This window comes from Lonchura striata, chromosome 5 (genome assembly GCF_046129695.1).
Source record: "Lonchura striata isolate bLonStr1 chromosome 5, bLonStr1.mat, whole genome shotgun sequence".
Lineage (NCBI taxonomy): Eukaryota > Metazoa > Chordata > Aves > Passeriformes > Estrildidae > Lonchura > Lonchura striata.
The window spans coordinates 48,943,602-48,961,753 of NC_134607.1; the positions used below are offsets into that span (position 1 = coordinate 48,943,602).

General features: G+C 34.7%; 1 protein-coding gene across 1 annotated transcript in view; it reads left to right on the forward strand.

The window, feature by feature from the left end:
- Nucleotides 1-18,152, forward strand: part of PTPRQ (protein tyrosine phosphatase receptor type Q) — a 124,179-nt gene that overhangs the window by 103,326 nt on the left and 2,701 nt on the right. Inside the window, exons 55-61 of the mRNA XM_077783541.1 lie at nt 3,846-3,927; nt 8,379-8,469; nt 9,893-9,969; nt 12,348-12,482; nt 12,599-12,724; nt 14,879-15,027; nt 16,792-16,927. Coding sequence (XP_077639667.1) covers nt 3,846-3,927; nt 8,379-8,469; nt 9,893-9,969; nt 12,348-12,482; nt 12,599-12,724; nt 14,879-15,027; nt 16,792-16,927 — 796 coding nt within the window. The remainder of the gene's footprint in view (nt 1-3,845; nt 3,928-8,378; nt 8,470-9,892; nt 9,970-12,347; nt 12,483-12,598; nt 12,725-14,878; nt 15,028-16,791; nt 16,928-18,152) is intronic.

The window sequence follows — 18,152 nt, forward strand, 5'->3', positions numbered from 1 at the left end:
GTCAGAAGAAATATTTCTGCATTACAGACACTGTAGCCCCTGGAAGTGCCAGGTAGTTAGAACTCCTTATGGAAATGTATAGAAAATTATTGTCTGATCTTATCTTTCCTATATACTATGCATTCAGTGAGTGTCTACATTTAAGGTAACAATTTTGCACACACATTTATTTCTATAGACCAGCCTGATACTTTCTTTGTGTAGACAGACCTGTCTTCCTTTGAGTAGAGCTAGGTATGGCTTCTGCCTTATCTTTTTCTTCAACAGAGTTCCCTTTAGTAATCAGCTATCAACAATAGGCTTCCTGAAATTTGTGTTCCAGGAGAGGAAGGTTTTTGAATGTATGTGTCTTGGTACAACGGAAGAAATGACCATGTGTTCTCTTTTCTTAGGCCTTTAATATGTAGGAAGGGTTAAGTTCAATATTGCTCCCAATTAACTTGTTAAAAATTAGTTCCTCTGTTGGTCCTAGGAAGTGTCAGTGGTGCTTATGAGTTAAGCCTTTTGCCTACATAGTAATTTCTGTAGTTTTCTGGTTGGATGAAGTTTTAATTCCCTGTGGATTTCAGATGATTGACCCAGAGAGAAAGCTGAGTCTGTGTGACAATATGTCTTCAGTTATCACTGCCAACACAAATAAATAGCTTCTTTCTAGCTCTATCGTATGTAATCTGAGTGGGATTCAGACTTTTGATAGTCTTCAAAAAAAAATCTACACATGAAACAATACACTGTTTAAAAGAATATCAGATTTAAAGCTAAAAAGCATTCTTTATCTTAGAGAATGTTTTCTTTCCTCATATCAAAGTCAGGCAAGTGGGAATCTGAAATGGTCCAGCTGAAGTAGGGAAATTTTCGACTTCATGACTTGATTCTAAATTGTGCTCATCAAGATCTAATGATATTTATATTTTTAAGTTTTATGAAAAACAGTGGGAAATGTGGAGAACAAGATTACGTTTACATGAGTTTTAGTTCATTGACAAAATACTGTAAGATTATTACTATGTAGTCCAAGACAAGAAATGTAGAAAATATACTATTTTTTTTAAGCCTAAGGATGCTGAAACTGAGAATTGCTGGAAGTCTTTGGACTTTGGAAGTGAGAACACAAAATGTATCCCTTCTGAAGATCCTTACACAACAAAGTCAACACTTTTGCCACAGTCAGACAAGTTAGACATTAACTTTCCTACAAGCACTTTAAAGTAAATCATCTTATTTTCTGAGCTACCAAACTACTCCTATGTGCATTTGCTACTAACGAACGTGTGACAGTTCAGTAGTTCTAAAAATCACTTAAATTCCTACAGATAGGCTGAAGTTTCAACCCATAGATGCCTTGTTCTTAAAAAAAAACTTACACATGGTTGGATCTATGTACCTTCAGCACTGAAACACTAAATGACCTACCTGGATTGCTTACGTACACCACAGAAGTAATTTTTATTTCCTAATGACCAAACTACATTTTCTTATTGCAAATTACATGCAGTAAGCCCTTCATTGCTAAAAATTTGAGAGTATTTGAAAAATTACTGGAATATCAATTGGGACATGGCTTTTTTCTGTTGTTCTGTGGTGAAGATAAGTGAATTCAAAGCAAAAAAAAATGTAACTTCCCATCAAAGTCTGCTTAAAATTTTGACCTGAAAAGAAAGCTTACAAAAAAGTTTCTGTTCTAGTCAAAGACAAATATATATTTGTGTGCAGTACTTTGGTACAGCTATTAAAAGTTTGGGGTCTTCTTATTATGAAACTTTAGTTCTATACAGTTGCCAATATTATGAGAAGGTAGTTTGATCTGTCACATAATGCAAACAACTTATGTGATACAATGAGCACAAACTACATGTCTAAGTATTCTGAATTAATAGAATGGCATGCTTTCTTGTCTTATTGCCTTCTTTTTAACTCTAAAGCTGTCCTTCAGTTGTCCTTTTTAGTAAGCACCTTTATTTTTGTGAATACTTTTAATTCCAGTGAGGCTGATCTAGTGAGGCTTTCATAGCCAGTTTGCTTTGTTTCAGGATAGCTGCTCTAAAAATGTATGTACCACAAAAACATCCTTCATAGCTTTGAAATGAACTTATCTGATACTTAATAATAAATTATTCAACAATTTTATTAATCTCATTTTATTATCTCAATTAAAATTTAAATAATTAAGAAGAATTTCATAAACTATTTTTAAAGCAATTTTTTCCTTTCCTACTAAAATTATGACAGTGATACTGTACAAATTTGTATTATAGAATACTTTTCATAATATTTTCTGTAAGAATGTATATTTGGAGGAACAGACACAAAAAAGGGGTACTTGGAGTTTTTTGAAGGAGCAGGTTATCTTTTAAACTGAAATATTACAAACTTTTTTACTTGGTCCTTTAGACAAGCTTTCTGAATCTGAGTGCTCAAAATTTGGTTTCTAAATCCATTCAGAGGCAAGTGTGACAAAGTTTCAAGTCCTCTGAGTATAGATGTCCATGTTTTGCCTTCACGAAACCTGCTGTGAGATAAAATTAAAGATTTAATAGGTATCACAGTTTTTAAAATTGGCATATACAGAGACAGCCATGAACATGTGAAAAATGAAGATAAAACCAGGACACTAATTTTTTAAATCTTAAGAAAATAACCATAGTTGTGTTTTTTGTGGAGGCACACCAGTATCATGATTTATTTGTGACTCAGATATCTGCTTCAAATGAGATGAAATACACCTCTTTCTCCTCATTGATTGTAAAAGAAATCTAGAGTGACTGAGAAATAGGTGTCTGTATTCAGTCAGATTGATCCTATCCTGATGCTCTGAAATGGCCCTTAGAAGAATGATATTGGGTAAAGAATGCAAAATTAAACCTGTCAAGGTGTATGTAGTGGTGTGCAACAAGTATGGGTTTCCCAGGGCCATATGAGCCCAGAGCACTGTAAAGTGATCTAAAGAAAATGATAGAAACTGTAACTATGTAATTCATACCTGCTGATACCTGAGATAGAAACTAATAAAGGCCATCACCAAAGGTATCTGAGTTTGAATCCATAAGGGAAATCAATCTTTAGGTACATGGTATTTAATTTACTATTAACCTATTAAAATGCACAATATTGGTTAACTTTCAGCTTGCTTCATTTAACAAAGATCTCTATTTCAGGTTACTTAGTTATAGAAAATCCATCAAGTAAGTTTACTAAATATTTTTATGTTGTGTTCATCACTGAGTCTCAATGTGTGGTTCTCTCCTCAATGTTTGTTAGAAAAAACCTCCAAGCTGCGTATAAATCATAAAAGCATGACTAATTGCATGGTAACTGGAGAAATGCTTTCTCTCTCTCTGGGGTGAAGCCTGCATGCCTGTGTTTTAGCTTGGGAAGTAATACAGGGTTATTTAAACTCCTCAGGATTTAAAAACCATGTCATTATGAGAATGAGGTCACTGCAATATTTTATATGTCTAAAACCTTGCAATGTGTAAAATGTTTTCTGTCTGACAAAGAAGTATTATGTACCTTAAAATACAATAATAAGTTTTCATATTTACTTTAATGTCAAAACCACGCCTTGAAATGCTGTTGCCTATAAAAACAATGATAGCCTACAGTATTGTTAACATTAGCAACATTAAAAATTGTGTGAGAGGGAGCAACAAAGGGATAAAATGTTTATTTTTAAGTGATTGAAAAGAAATCAAATAAGCATGCTGTAAGCAATTTATAATTTTCTGCCTATAAGTATAATTTTCCATTGAACTGGAAAATATTGTTTATTAATAAACTACAGTTATATAACAAGAATGACAAATATATTCCCTATGGGCTTCTAATTCTTCTGTCCTTACTTTCAGGCCAATAAGCAAGAAATCCTTTCTGCAACATGTTGAAGAGCTTTGCACAAACAACAACCTAAAGTTTCAGGAAGAATTTTCGGTATGTTGCTAGCAGTTGTCACAACATCGCAAGACCTTCAGTCTTTTCGTGTGTCACATTTCATGTCCATTTTAAGCAAGCAAGGCCATGAAGAACTCTGGCCTTGATAATCAATACCCAATTACCAGGTTGATTGTTTAGAAAGTAACAGTACACTGATTTGGATTCTGCAGCCTATACTACAACCTAGTCAGAATTATTCACCTTAGTGTCAGCCAAAGATGATCTTCTTTAGTCTCCAACATTTCAAGACCACCATATTTATGTTTTAACGTATCTAGTGTCGCATATGTAAGTTACCTAAGAACAAGATATTTAGAGTTTTCTAGCATATACACATATACATATACATATACATATACATATACATATACATATACATATACATATACATACACATATAATATGCATACATATACATACACATACACATATACATATACATGTACATGTACATATACATATAAATATACATATAATGTATATTTAACTGCTATAAATATGTTTGTTTTTCTGAGTGGTGATGACTCCAAAAGCAGCGTTAATGTTCATTCTGTAAAATTTTCAAGCCTCTGTCTTACTGCCATGAAACTCAGGAATGTTTTTCTTTCATATATTTTGGTCCAGAAAATCAAAGGTTTGTAATGGTACTTTGGTTTTTGTTCCTCTACAAGTAATCAGGCATATTTCTTATGCCCTTTAGAATAACTTCCATATGAATAGCCTCCATTTCCTTATGTGAGCACATGAAAATAGCAAGCCTGTCCTTCTTTCTGAAAGGGGCCTCATTCTCAAAATATACATTACAGATAATACAATATATGTATAGTTTCAAATTTAAATCTGAAAGTTTTCACTATTTTCATTAAGTAATATTTTAAGGTTATCTATTTTTTCTCAACAATAACTTCTTGTTATTTCAGAATCTTTATCATCATTATCTTTCTTAACACATACAGTTGTTTGCCCAAAAATAATTTGTCAGTGTCCAGTGACTTTATTATTTTGGATTTATAGATTTACCATGAATCATTTACCAGTTGGATTAACAAAAATGGAGACTTAACAATTGGCTTTCTTCCGCTAGATTATAATATTTAGTTTCCAAGGAAAGATTAATAAAAGTGTATAAATATTAATGGTATTTCCTACAGGTTTTTTGTTATGCTCATTAGGTAAAATTGGTCTGGATTTAATAATAAAAAGCACCATAAAATTTTCAGAGCAATAAAAAAATAGAAGTGTTATTTCACTTGAGCAAAAAATGATTATAGTTACATTATGCATGACTGAACAGATGAAAAGTTTTAATATCAATAACACTTTCACATATTAACATTCATTACTAGAAACTACTACTCTCTAGTGTTACTTTCTTTAGGTGTGACCCACTTTAGCTATGCCTTACAACATTGTAACATCTTAAATCTTAAACAATAGTGTTTTCTCAAACCAAAATCTTTGCAATCTGCTTAAGATCTAGAGAAATGCAAGAAGCTGAGGTCTCCTTCAAATAATTTATATAGTCAACCTATAATAGACAGTTTTATATGTCATTTAGGTTTTCAGTCTTTTTTCTCTCTGAGCTTCAGCTTTCATGTTTCGGAGTGTAGTGATATCTTCCCAGATGACTTGTTCAAGGGCAGGCAGAATTTCAAGATAGGTTCAGTCCCTCAATCTGAGTGTATCTATGATATTTGTAGCACAGGTTTTAATATATAAACAATAGGATTGGCAGTGCACTTGAAATGACATCGGTAATGACAATGCTCAGGAGCAGGCAATGCATGCAATAAACAAGCAGACCTCGTGATCTGCATTGGTTTTATCCACATGCATTGTTCTACTTTTACACAAATGACTTGAGGGTCCTGCAATGTGTATAGGAAAGATTAGCTTAAGATACAAACCCTTGAACATGATGTAAACCCATATCTGAAGCACACAAGTAAGTGGTGAAACTGGAACAAATTTCTCACAGAAGCTGTGAATACCCTATCCCAAGAAGTGTCCAAGGCCAGATTGGATGGGGCTTTGAGCAGCCAGGTCTGGTGGAAGATGTCCTTGCCCATGGCAATATGGGGTTGGACTATTATGTTAATGTCCCTTCCAACTCAAATTTTTCTATGGTTCTATGAAAAGCACAGTGCTGAGCTTGCTTGGGTTCTCAGTCTGTCTCTGGACGAGTAAATTCAAGTTTACTGGGAATGGAATATGAGACCATGATAATTTACACTAATAAACTGCTAGTATATTCCCTGTGTTGGATTTGGATTGTTTCACCCAGCAGTCTTCCTGGACAATTCCAAGATATGCTTTGGTAGGTAAAGTAGTCTACGGATAATTTGCAGTAGGCAGTTTGTAGACAGCAAATATTGTTTGTAGTTTTCAAGCATAAAGGTGAGTCTTTCCATTTCACTTACTCTTGTAATCTATGGACGTTCCAGGTTTTGTCTAATTTGCTTGACTGACCAAACTGCAGTGCCAGGGCATCTTCCGGGGTCAATCTTGGTCATATGTGAACCAGACCTGTGTGTAAATGTGATGAGAAGGAAATCTGGACCTCAGAATGGTTCTGGATCCATTTCTTGTCAGAAAAGACAGGTTTAAAGAAACCATAGGGAGCCAAAGTTACTGATGACAGGCACCACCTCACTGCTATTCAAACTTCCAGCTTTCCAGCTGATTCCTGCATCTCTCAATATATTTGGGAATTTATGCTTTTCTAGTAACTGGTAAATTACTGAAACAGAAATACTTGCATAATACTTAATTTATGATAAGTTCTGCTCATGAGTAAAAAAATGAAATCCTTCAAAGGGTCACCAGTGTCACAAATGTACTACAATAAACAAAAGGCAAACTTTTTATTTCAAAGTTTTATGACTTTGCAAAGAAACATGATTTCTGTGACAAGTTGTTACTGAGTCTGGGAACGCAAATATTCTTTCCCCAAATACAAAAATAATAGACAAGACTGAAATCCCTACTAATGCAGAGAATTGGTATGAGGCTTTTGAGCACTTGTTCAATTAGGGAAGCATCATTATGAAAATAACAAGATCTGCTTCTCTATCTCCTCTCTCCTACAAAGTGCTGTATAATGGTGCTACTTCTACAGTAGTTAACTGGCAAGCTAAAACTCAGAGGAGTGAGGCAAATGAGGAAAGTTAAAGCTTCCATGACAAGGCCCAAAACACTTGCAAAATTCAGAATAGGAATTTCGCGTATGCCTTTCCTTCATGAAAATATTCAATGACAGAAATTTTGTGAGAGTTTCAGCTTTCTGAATAAAGGAATTTCAACATCTCCACCTTTAACTGTGTTTTACACACCAGGCTGACCAAAATATTTGAATTAACAATTAAAGAAATGGACTGAAATAAAACATCCTGGTTTTCCGTTTTTCATTGCCTCTAATTTATTTATTTATTTATTTGCTACAAGATTCCCATTAAATTTTATTCATAAAATACAGACTGTCTCAAATATCTCAGCAAAAGGGCATACTTAATAATTGAGCCTTATAGCAAGATTTCCCAGCTTTTGGAAGTAGCCCATGCATACAGTAACCACTAATATTAAAGGACAATTTTGAATGGATTTCAGCAAAATTTTGTATTGCAATCATTCAAAGCAAAAAATAGGCCTCAATTTATATCTTAAATAGATATGTATAAAAAACTGACTTGCGTATAACATTTGTCAAACAAAACAAAATTCTATTGAAGTTAACAATGTATTTAGAATTCTGGATTTTCTGCATCTTAACACCAAGGTCATCACTTTAACACATTTTCTCCATTAGCAAGTTCTGAAGTTAACTCTTTTAATCAACTTTGTAAATTATACCTGTTTATGCACACAAACATCCCCATCAAATAAGTTCCTCAGGATGAATGATTTATCCATCTCTGGCCTCCAGTAACAGAACAAATGGCCAGTTATGAAGCTGCAGTACAACCCAAAATAACTCTTCCCACCCCTTTCACAAACAGTCTCATGAACAATAACTAATTGCCAGTTGTCTCAACTTAATTAAATTCTCATCAGTTCTCATGCTGTACCACAAACTCTCCAAGCTAGAGGAGTCAGGAAAAGGCATTATTCAAGACTAAATCTGACTCAGTAGGGCATGGTAACCAAGCATGTGACTTCATGAAAAAAATCAGAAAATTACAAAAGGTGATAGACTCACTTTATCCAGGCTTTTAAAGGTGAAAGTTCATGTAAGCTTAATTGTTCAAGTTGACAGCATTGTCTGCAGTACTGCATCTAACATTGCTGATTTAACGCGTGTTGACAGTGAGGTGGGCAGCTCTGTAGTGCTTCCAGCTGTTCTTAGAAATGCACTGTTTCAAAACTGTAGAATTTTTCCTCTTACTGGATGATTGTGTCATATTTTAAATTCAAATGGAAAAGTTTTCCAACAAACATTTATCCCTTTGCAGGAGCTTCCCAAGTTTCTTGAAGACCTTGCTTCAACAGATGCTGATCTGCCTTGGAACAGGTCTAAGAATCGTTTCCCAAACATAAAGCCATGTATGTGTATTTACTGGCCAACTCTTTCATTTTGCTCTTTACTTTCAATAGTGTAACAGATATTCAGAATGCAAGTGTATTTTTGTTTGATCTGTCTTTGAAATAGCAGTACAATCATGTCCACATTATGAAATCATTTTCTGTCAAGTAATCCATCTTTACTTTGTGGGGTTTTTTTAAAGACAGTTTTATTTGCAAGTAGCTTTTAACTTGCTCTCACAAGCTTAATATGCAGGTGCAAGAAACTGTAGCCTCAACAGTTTCTTGTCTTTGTAATTCAAGCCATGTAGCAAACTCTTTAAAATTCTTCCTCGTTGTTTTTTTCCCCCCTTTAGTAAGAAGTAATTTTTTAAACATATAAAATCCACATGTTTGTGCATTCAGCTACCTCAGGAGTCTGGATATGCTTTCTTGTGGATATGTGTACATGTGCTACAAAGGTTCCACAGAAGATCAGAGTGACTGTATGATAACTTAGAAGCCCAGGCTAGATATTATCACAGGAGACAGGAGTCTGTCTCTCTATACTCAACACTGCTTCATTTTTCAGTTAATAAGACAAGAAATGTCATTATTATTTTAGGCATTAGCTGTGATGTGAGATGGAGTGCATAGCATTCCTTGGTTAATAATGCTACATTCTGTGCTATTAACTTTTCAGAGCAGCTGTTCCTGCTATCTACTACCTTGTTCAAGACATATTCTAAGTCACAGTCACTAAAAATTTATCTTCATCACAGACAGTAAGACATAAACAGATACGTTTCATAAATATTTAACTTTGTGTTCTATTGTTCTTTTCTAGAGTTGAAGACCAAACATCAAAATTCTGGTGTTACACACATGTTATGTTTATTGGATTTTGTAATTTCTGTATGTGTACTGTGGGACCAAATCAGAAACCCTAACTTTTTTTTTTTAATAATGACTTAACCTTATGTTAAAAAAAAAAAAAAATATATATATATATATATGTGTGTGTGTGTGTGTGTGTATATATATGTATGTAAGTGCCAGAATCTGTCTCAGTGACCTGGGCAGCAAGTATATTTAAAAAAATATCAGATCCCTGACCCTGCCCTTTGATTCACACAGAAGATGTGTGTGCTAGGACAGCATAGCTTGAAGTACACAGGCTCCTTTTAGGTACAGAATCCTCCCATGTATACATAAAATTGGAAGTTTTAGCTCATTCACCACTTAAATAAAAAAGTATTTTCTACAACATGTCTGGAACATTGAAGAAAGACCATAAAGTAATGAAAAAAGGTTAAATTACCTTTGTATTTAGTGTTCTACTCATTAAATATTGCTATTGTTAATAACAGTATTTTTTATTTGTTAGCACTCCAGGTACACTTTTTACATGCTTCATGGTTTTTGAACCAATATTTTAGTTAACTAGACTTTACTTCCATGATAGATAATAACAACAGAGTAAAGCTGATGCCTGATGCTGGTATTCCTGGATCTGATTATATTAATGCCAGCTATGTGTCTGTAAGTAGAAAGTCTCTCACATTTTTACTGTATTTGTTTTCTGGTAGAAGAGTGACAAAATCAGGATTCTAATTTTTCTTTCATTCACTATAGCCACTGTTGCCATGACTTTGTTCAAGTGACTCCTGTGGTACTAAAGATGGCAAGTTAAAAAAATATATATGCCATTTTAATTGCTAAGAAATTATTTCCAAAAATAATTAAAACTGTGTCCAGCAAGTTGCTTTGTATAAATTATCTCATACCATTTTCGTAAATGGCAACAGTGGAGCTCCCACTGATGTAAATTGTTTAGATAGGTGTTATTTGGTCTCTTGATTCAGGAGTCAAAGTTGTTGTATATTAATAGGACAATGCAGAGATAACTGAACTGAAAACTTTCATAGAAATGGCTAACAGTTTTGGGATGCTCCTTCTTATTCTGTGAAAGTTATGATGGAGGAAAATAAAAGTAGGCTTCTTGAAGAGGAAAGGGAACACTATATTTTTCATCCTCATCTTTCTTCCCAGACTTTCCCATTTTCTTATTGTATGCTCTGAGTAAGTTCTTCATTTATATTTTAATCTTATTTTTGTCCTGTTCAAAGTGTGAATTATAGTTATGCATCTAATCTCTTCTCGCAGTGATCTCACATGAGTTCAACATTTGATTTATATTAAATACTTTCCAAACATGTAGCAAGACATGCAGAGTGTAGTCAAAACAGATGACACAAAGGAAAGTAGAAATAGTTGTTTGCAGGTAACTAAGACATTGCAGAGAATAAGCAGTACAGCTGAGAGAATCTTCCTCTCTTATGAGCAAATGGTATTTATTCCCACGATGTCTTTGTTGTGAGAGTTTGCAGATAGGAAGAACCATGCCCCATGATGCTGGGACTACACAGAACGACGAGAAGGAAAGCAGAGGCATCTTGGAGCATGGTCTAGTCTTTACCCTTCCTGTCACTGACAGGCAGAGTCTTAGAGAACACTAACAGCAACTTCCAAAAGGCTGCAGCAAATGCCAGCTACAGTGTTCCCTGCTGAGGTTTTGCTTGTGTGCATACATTTGGGATGACCATTCATCAGTGAATAGACAATTCCAGTGTTACAGTTTCTCAAGGCTAAAGTTTTGCCCTTTATCTGCTCTCACTTTCTATGTTTGTAGATATATAAATATATAAATGCTTATAGCTGTAAACATGCAATATGTATGTGTATTTACATACCTGATTAGCTAGGCCTGTTTACATATGCACACTTGTAAAGAAAGGAAAAGAGAAGTCTTGTACATAGTTTCAACAAATGGGAATTCTGCTGCTACTTTGGCTTTCATTGGTTAAAGCGACTGATCTGTGAGCTTTGCATCCCTGAATTATAGTTTCTCACCTCGCTCTTAAACTAAGGAGGATTAACGTAGTTTCCCACTGCCACCTGTTCTTTATATTATACATGGAGTAAGTAACAGGCAGCTGTGAATTATAGGGCTATAATTCCAACAAGAAGCTTTGGTGGTGCTATAAACCACTGTGTCTGTTGTTTTGAGCAATAAGCAGAACTCTGTGATATTATAAACTGCTAGATCTGTGGCATAAATTTATTGCTATTATTGCTATTGTTGTTATTTTAGACTTTCTGTAGTACATAATAGTTCCTGTAGGTGTACTTCTTTTCTATGAGGAACCAGATCCATGTGAAACGATGCACTCAGAGCATCTATAGATTTTTTCAAGAAATTTCCTTCTTCCCGAGTTTTACACCAATTTATAAATTAACCAAAGAGCAAAAGCCAACACTAAAATAAAAGTCAACACATTCAGTAGGTTTCTTGAAAACCTTTAATTGGAGATCATTTATTTCAATGAGCTTCAGCCCCAGGTTACAGCAGATCTCAGACAATCACCAAAGAACAAGGCCATTACTGTGTGTATTACTTGCACTGGCTCTCAGACTGCTCCTTATTTGTTTCCCTGGCTCTACTGCTTCTTAGCACTATTTGATTCTCCTCTGCTGGGCATCTCTTGATTTAGTTTTTGGTGGCCTCTAGCTGGATCTGCAGTAAGTATAATATGAAGGCTTAGATTCTTTTAAATGGACTATGATGACCTGATGTCCCTGTAATATCTCTGCTAAATGCATTTCTATTACCATGACACTTCTCATATTTTAGTAGAATAATTGGTTCATAACTGGACTACCAAAAAAAATCCATTTCTTTCTTAGTTTTCCAAGGCAGCTTGCCATGCAGCAACTATTTAGGCATTTGCCAATTTGCTCAGTATGTCTGACAAGGTTTTAGCCTTAGTCATGGCAGATACAGGCACAACTATGAGGCACATGCAAATGCTTTTATTTCCTTGCAAACCATTGTGTATTAAACATTTTCTCTTTCTCAGGGCTACTTATGTCCAAATGAGTTTATTGCAACTCAGGGACCATTACCAGGAACAGTGGGTGATTTCTGGAGAATGGTGTGGGAGACAAGAGCTAAAACACTTGTGATGCTCACACAATGCTTTGAAAAAGGACGTGTAAGTTACCAGTGAACCAATTAAAAGTATTTGATATAATTGGACATGCTGTATGTAGTTTCTGTCCAGATTATAACATGATAATTGTTAATTAATTAGTAGTCATCTCCCTGCAGATAAGATGTCATCAGTACTGGCCAGAAGATAATAAACCAGTGACTGTGTTTGGGGATATAGTGATTACTAAATTGATGGAAGATACTCAAATAGACTGGACCATCAGAGACCTAAAAATTGAAAGGGTAAGCCAGCACTGGAAGTTGATCGAAAAAAATTCATCCAACACCCAAAAGAACATCAGATATGCTATATCCCACCCAACTACTCTCTCAATATTCTTCTTTTAATCTTTTCGTGCATATGCATTGTACTGCCTGATTGTCCGGTGTTTTATTTTCATTCATGTTTTATTGCCTGAGAATTTTAGTCACAAAGAGCTCAATATGCTATCAAGGGCCTATTAAGCTTACTGAACTTCTGGTCTGGTGGGAGGTGAAGTTTCTACTTGGACACATTGGTGTCTATTCTAGAAAGGAGTAATTCTAACCATTCTGGGATCAGACAAATCCCTTTGAATGGATGCCTCTCAGATAAAAGGGCAAGATTCTCTGGTGCAGCTGTTTTGCATTGTACCACCCGCCACTGGCCTCCACCCCCAGGAGATTCACCCAATATGAATGAGAATCATCAGTATTACTCCTACTCTTTGTGCTGGGAAGGAGGAATAGGGGTACAGCAGAGCTCTGCACCTTTGTCATGACCCACAACTACAGTTTCCATGCATTGGATGACTCGAAACAGCAGGTGGGCTCAAAAAGCAATCTGGGAATAAAGATCCAAAATTAAGTCACCTTTCTTTGGCAATCCCAAAATTTACTTGTGTTGTATGTAGTGCAGCCATATCCTAGGACCTGAAATTGGCCATGCTAATGCAGGCATTACTATCCTGTGGCATGTGCATATGAGAAAGGGCACACAGCAGGTAGGGGCTGGTCTCAGCAGTCGCCCCACAGGGATATGTTGTGCACATAGTACAGGGGAACTGAACATTTAAAAATGATTGAGAGAAGATAAACCTTTTTTTTCTGCTAAAAATAGAACATAGAGAAACAAGACTGGAAAAAGGACTATTTAGAATAAAAATGGATTATAGTGAAATGCCAAGTCACTTGTGTTAACCAGGGTGAGGCTAAAAAGAAGATAATCTGAATTGACTAGGTGATTCATATACTGTAGCCAAACTACCCTGCACAAAATGCTATGCCCTTTATAAGCATGTCATTAAATGTGTTGTATTGCTGGTTTTAAGGCTGTACATCCATTCACAAGAGGGTGAATGGTGATGATCTTCCAGTGAAGATAAAAAACATAGTGAAGCAAACAACTCAAATCATTGCCATTGTGAATTTCTCTTCCATTTTTGTGTTAATCAGTTTAAAAATAATAGTACAACTACAAAGTAGTTGCTATACATAATTGTTCACTGATGTTCAGTATTTCTTGCAACATGAAAGAAGCAAGTGATTTGTTCAAAAGCAATTTGAATAAATAGAAACTGGTTCATTGCACAACAGTTGATTAAACTGTGGTACTCCTTGCTGCAGGATATTGTGAAGGCTAAAAACTTACAGGGATTCAAAAAATCTATATAAATTAGTAGAAGAAAATACTGATGAGTACTATTAAATTTCCATTTACTGTCTTTCACTGAGGCAGTTCACAAGGCACAAACTATTAAGAATGGAAAGGATATTCTGGGGAACTACAGCTACATTGTTGTCATGTTTTATAATGTTCCCTAACAATTTTTCTTGACTACTGTTGGAAAGAGCATATTGATGTAGACATGCCTTTGGCATTATCCTATTCTTTCATTTTTGTGTCCTTCAAAAGTAATCTCAGTATTAGATCATAACCTCTTTTTTGAGGTTACTGTTGCTGCTGCTCTGACATAAAGAACATGAAAGAATATATATCTCTGTTCACCCAGTGTGTGTGTGTTTGCCTTTACTACATTAGATCAGACTTAGAGTGTTTTTTCATGCTTTTTCCTGAACAAATTTGTCATCCCAGCTCACTAAATTTCTAAATGAGCAATAGAAACTTCAACCTGCAATCTACAAATTATAGATATATAGATATACATATTATATGACATCTTAATTCAAATGAAGAATCACTATTGATCACTAATACTTCCTGAAACACAGACTGGATGCCATCCCTCAAAAAAAGTGTCAGAAGTTCTATGCGCAGCAAATTATCTCTTCATGTCAGTAATCTTATAATTATTATGCTATCCTAACTTCATTTTTTTACATGAAATTACTGATAAGGTTACATGAACCTTCTGTAGCATTTCTTCTGTAAAAACTGCATTACTATGTATTTTTCAGCATGGAGACTGCATGATGGTGCGCCAGTGTAACTTCACTTCTTGGCCAGAACATGGAGTCCCTGAAACTACTGCACCAATTATCCATTTTGTAAAACTTATCCGTGCAAGTCGAGCACATGATAACACACCAATGGTGGTTCACTGCAGGTGGGTATATTCACCAAGTCATCGTTCGGTAGCTTTGAATCTCAAGTCCATAATAATGCACAGGGAAGTTGCCAGAACAACCACAGAGACTGAGTGCACAGATATGCAGTTCTAGCATAGTCCTAGAATTGCAGTTCTAGTCCTTTCCAGAAAGTAAAATGTCAGTGTCTGTTCTTCTGTTTATGGAAGTTCATTGAGGTGATGTCAGGGAAAATAATTGCTCCAAAAATTACCATAAAGTACTGCTGGATTTTTCTTCATTTTCCTCCTTAATCATAAGAAGAGGAATAGCAAATTATATGTATTGGTTATGTTATGATAATTAGTGTTCTTCTTAAGAAGCAAGTATTAAAAATATATTTAAAATGCACATGTCACATATCATAAGGAAGAAACTATTTGAAGAGAATGATAAATAGAAATAAGGGTTTGCATAGGCCAGATTTCAAACTTGGATGCCTGTAAAAGTTAAAACCTATATTTAGGCTCATAAATAAATGGTCTGGTGGTTAGAGGTGTTCAGCTGTCATAGTTTCCACTGGTTTCATTAACACCCTTAAACTTCTGTTTGAAAGAGTAAGTGTGTGGGGAGGCCTAGGTCTTAAAGAAACCAATGAGTGTGACCTGCATTTTGTGCAGGTCAGTGTTCCCACTCAGTGAGTGGGCAAGCTCATTAAAAGGGGTCTGAACTCATAGGTCTGCTACTGAGTCTTTGCCCCATTCTCACTTGGTGTGAGTCTGGAAATAAGTGAAAGGAAAAAAGATGGCATTGATGCTACAAATCTTTTCCATTTTATCATGCATGGGAGTTCTTTTAATTTGCCCTCAGCATCCTATGGGTGCCACCCACAAAGGGTAGTAAAACCTTAGCTATTTAATATTGTTGTCTTTGATAAACATTTCCCTCTACTGCAAGGACCAGAGAGATTATGACAGGAGAGAACAACATGGTGCTCATGTTTTTAGAACATTTATATTCTGTGGGGACTCTCTTTTTCAGAAGGGAGATATGTATAGGAGCCAGCATGGGTGTGATACTCCACCTGTGCTCAAATTCCTGATGGTTATAAAGCATTACTGTGTATTCTCATATCCAGAAAACTCATTCATTACTTTTTTCTCATTAGATATTGCAAGCTCAAGAGTTCTTCTACATATTTCTTTATTATCTACAGTAATATACACTGCATTTATTACACCAATAGCAGAGAAGTCTGATACTTATTTGGAAATGATCCTATTCATTCTAAGACCATGAAATAAAACTACCTACCAGCATGTCTTGCATACTCATCCTCCTTTCAAAAGTATTTTCTTTTACATTTTTTTGCTAGATCCCATGTTATTTTGTCTCAAATCCCAAAAATATTACAGAATTCCAGTGTGATTTCACAAAATCTTGTGATTGTTTTTGCTCTCAATTAATGAGCTCTAGAAAACTCACAGAAAAGCCTTACAATCTTTTTTCCCCACTCAAAAAGGTTTGGGACACATGAAAATATAAATTAGTAATATCTCATTTATCTGATGAAAATGAAAAATCAAAATTTATGAAAATGTGAAATCAAAAATAGAAAATGGCTCAAATCCAGATTTCACTTGATCCAATTCAGAAAGGAATTCACAACATGTAAATACTGAAAAAAAAATTTAAGTTTTGCTTCAAACGTTTTTCTTTTCACAATAAACAATTTATTCAGAATATTCTAAGAAAATACTGAAAGCATTAACATAGAAGCTTTGTATTGTTTATCATGTTTGCAGTGCTGGTGTTGGAAGAACAGGTGTTTATATTGCACTTGATCATTTAACCCAACATGTAAATGATCACGATTTTGTGGATATCTATGGACTTGTAGCTGAGCTAAGAAGTGAAAGGATGTGTATGGTACAAAACCTGGTAAGATTTATCTATTCTGATTTCCTGTTGTTGAAAAACTAGTCATCTCTTCAAGTGACCTACAAAACAAGACTAGAAAACACTCATAACAATCAGATGTATAATACATTTTCTACCAAACCCTGCTTTTATTTATTTCAAGCATTGTGGAAGCATAGTGTCTGTATCCACCTAAGTACACTTAGCCAGCAAAGTCTTGACAGGTGCTGAAAAGAATGCTATTTATTTTTAAAATAATGATTTCTCAGTTTCTAAGAAAGTTTATTTCAAGTTTTGGGTGCAGAAAAATTGTTATACTAAAAATAGATTCACTTATTCTCCACTTAATTTGATTTTATTTACTACTTTACTATATTTACTTTATATACTACTACATTAGTGTATTTTTTCATGTATGCATATGTGGCATAGTCACCAAACTTTAAAATATTAATCTACTCTTGAACTCGTTATTGATTAATTGATTCTTTTTCAATTGCTTTAAATAAAATAGTACATATGGATATGGATTTAATCACAGATTTCAAACTGTTCAAAATCAATGCTGGGTTTTGAGTCTAAAAAAACTACATTTCTGGCAGATTTATTTTGTATGGATATAAGTCAGTGATGACCTGCTGGTGAGGAAGACTTCCTTTTGCTGTATCTGGAATTCTGACTATATGTAAAGGAATAATAGAAGAATTTTAAGCTGATCCTAAATGCCCAGTGAAATGGAAATCAGCTTTATTTGGGCAAAGCTTCTGGCATGAGTCTCCTGCTGGCCAGATCTAACCCAGGGCAGCCTGAAACTGAGTCTACAGCATGACTTACCAACTTCTCAGTATGGACAAGTACTTTCAGAATGAACTTCAACATGACTGATGAATTTAAACTGATTTTAATGTAAGGAGATTTGCTCCATTTGGAATGAAATTCTACTATTCCTTATCACATCAGAATATATAAAAAGTATTTCAGAATATATAAAAAGTTTGTCAGAAGCAGTTCATCCTTCTTCAGAAGATTTTATGGGACCTTCTGGTGATATTCTGATATGATGTATCTTGTAAGGTGCAGTCTGGATACCATGTGCTCTAAATTTTCCTTTTGAAGTTTTGATGCAGATAAACAATTGCCAGTACTTTCTTGTGATGATGAATTCTGGGAATACTTTTTGGTTCTTGTTTTACTTTTTTGACTAGAAGTATAATCATCTAGAAATAAGTCAAAGGCTGGAAGGCAA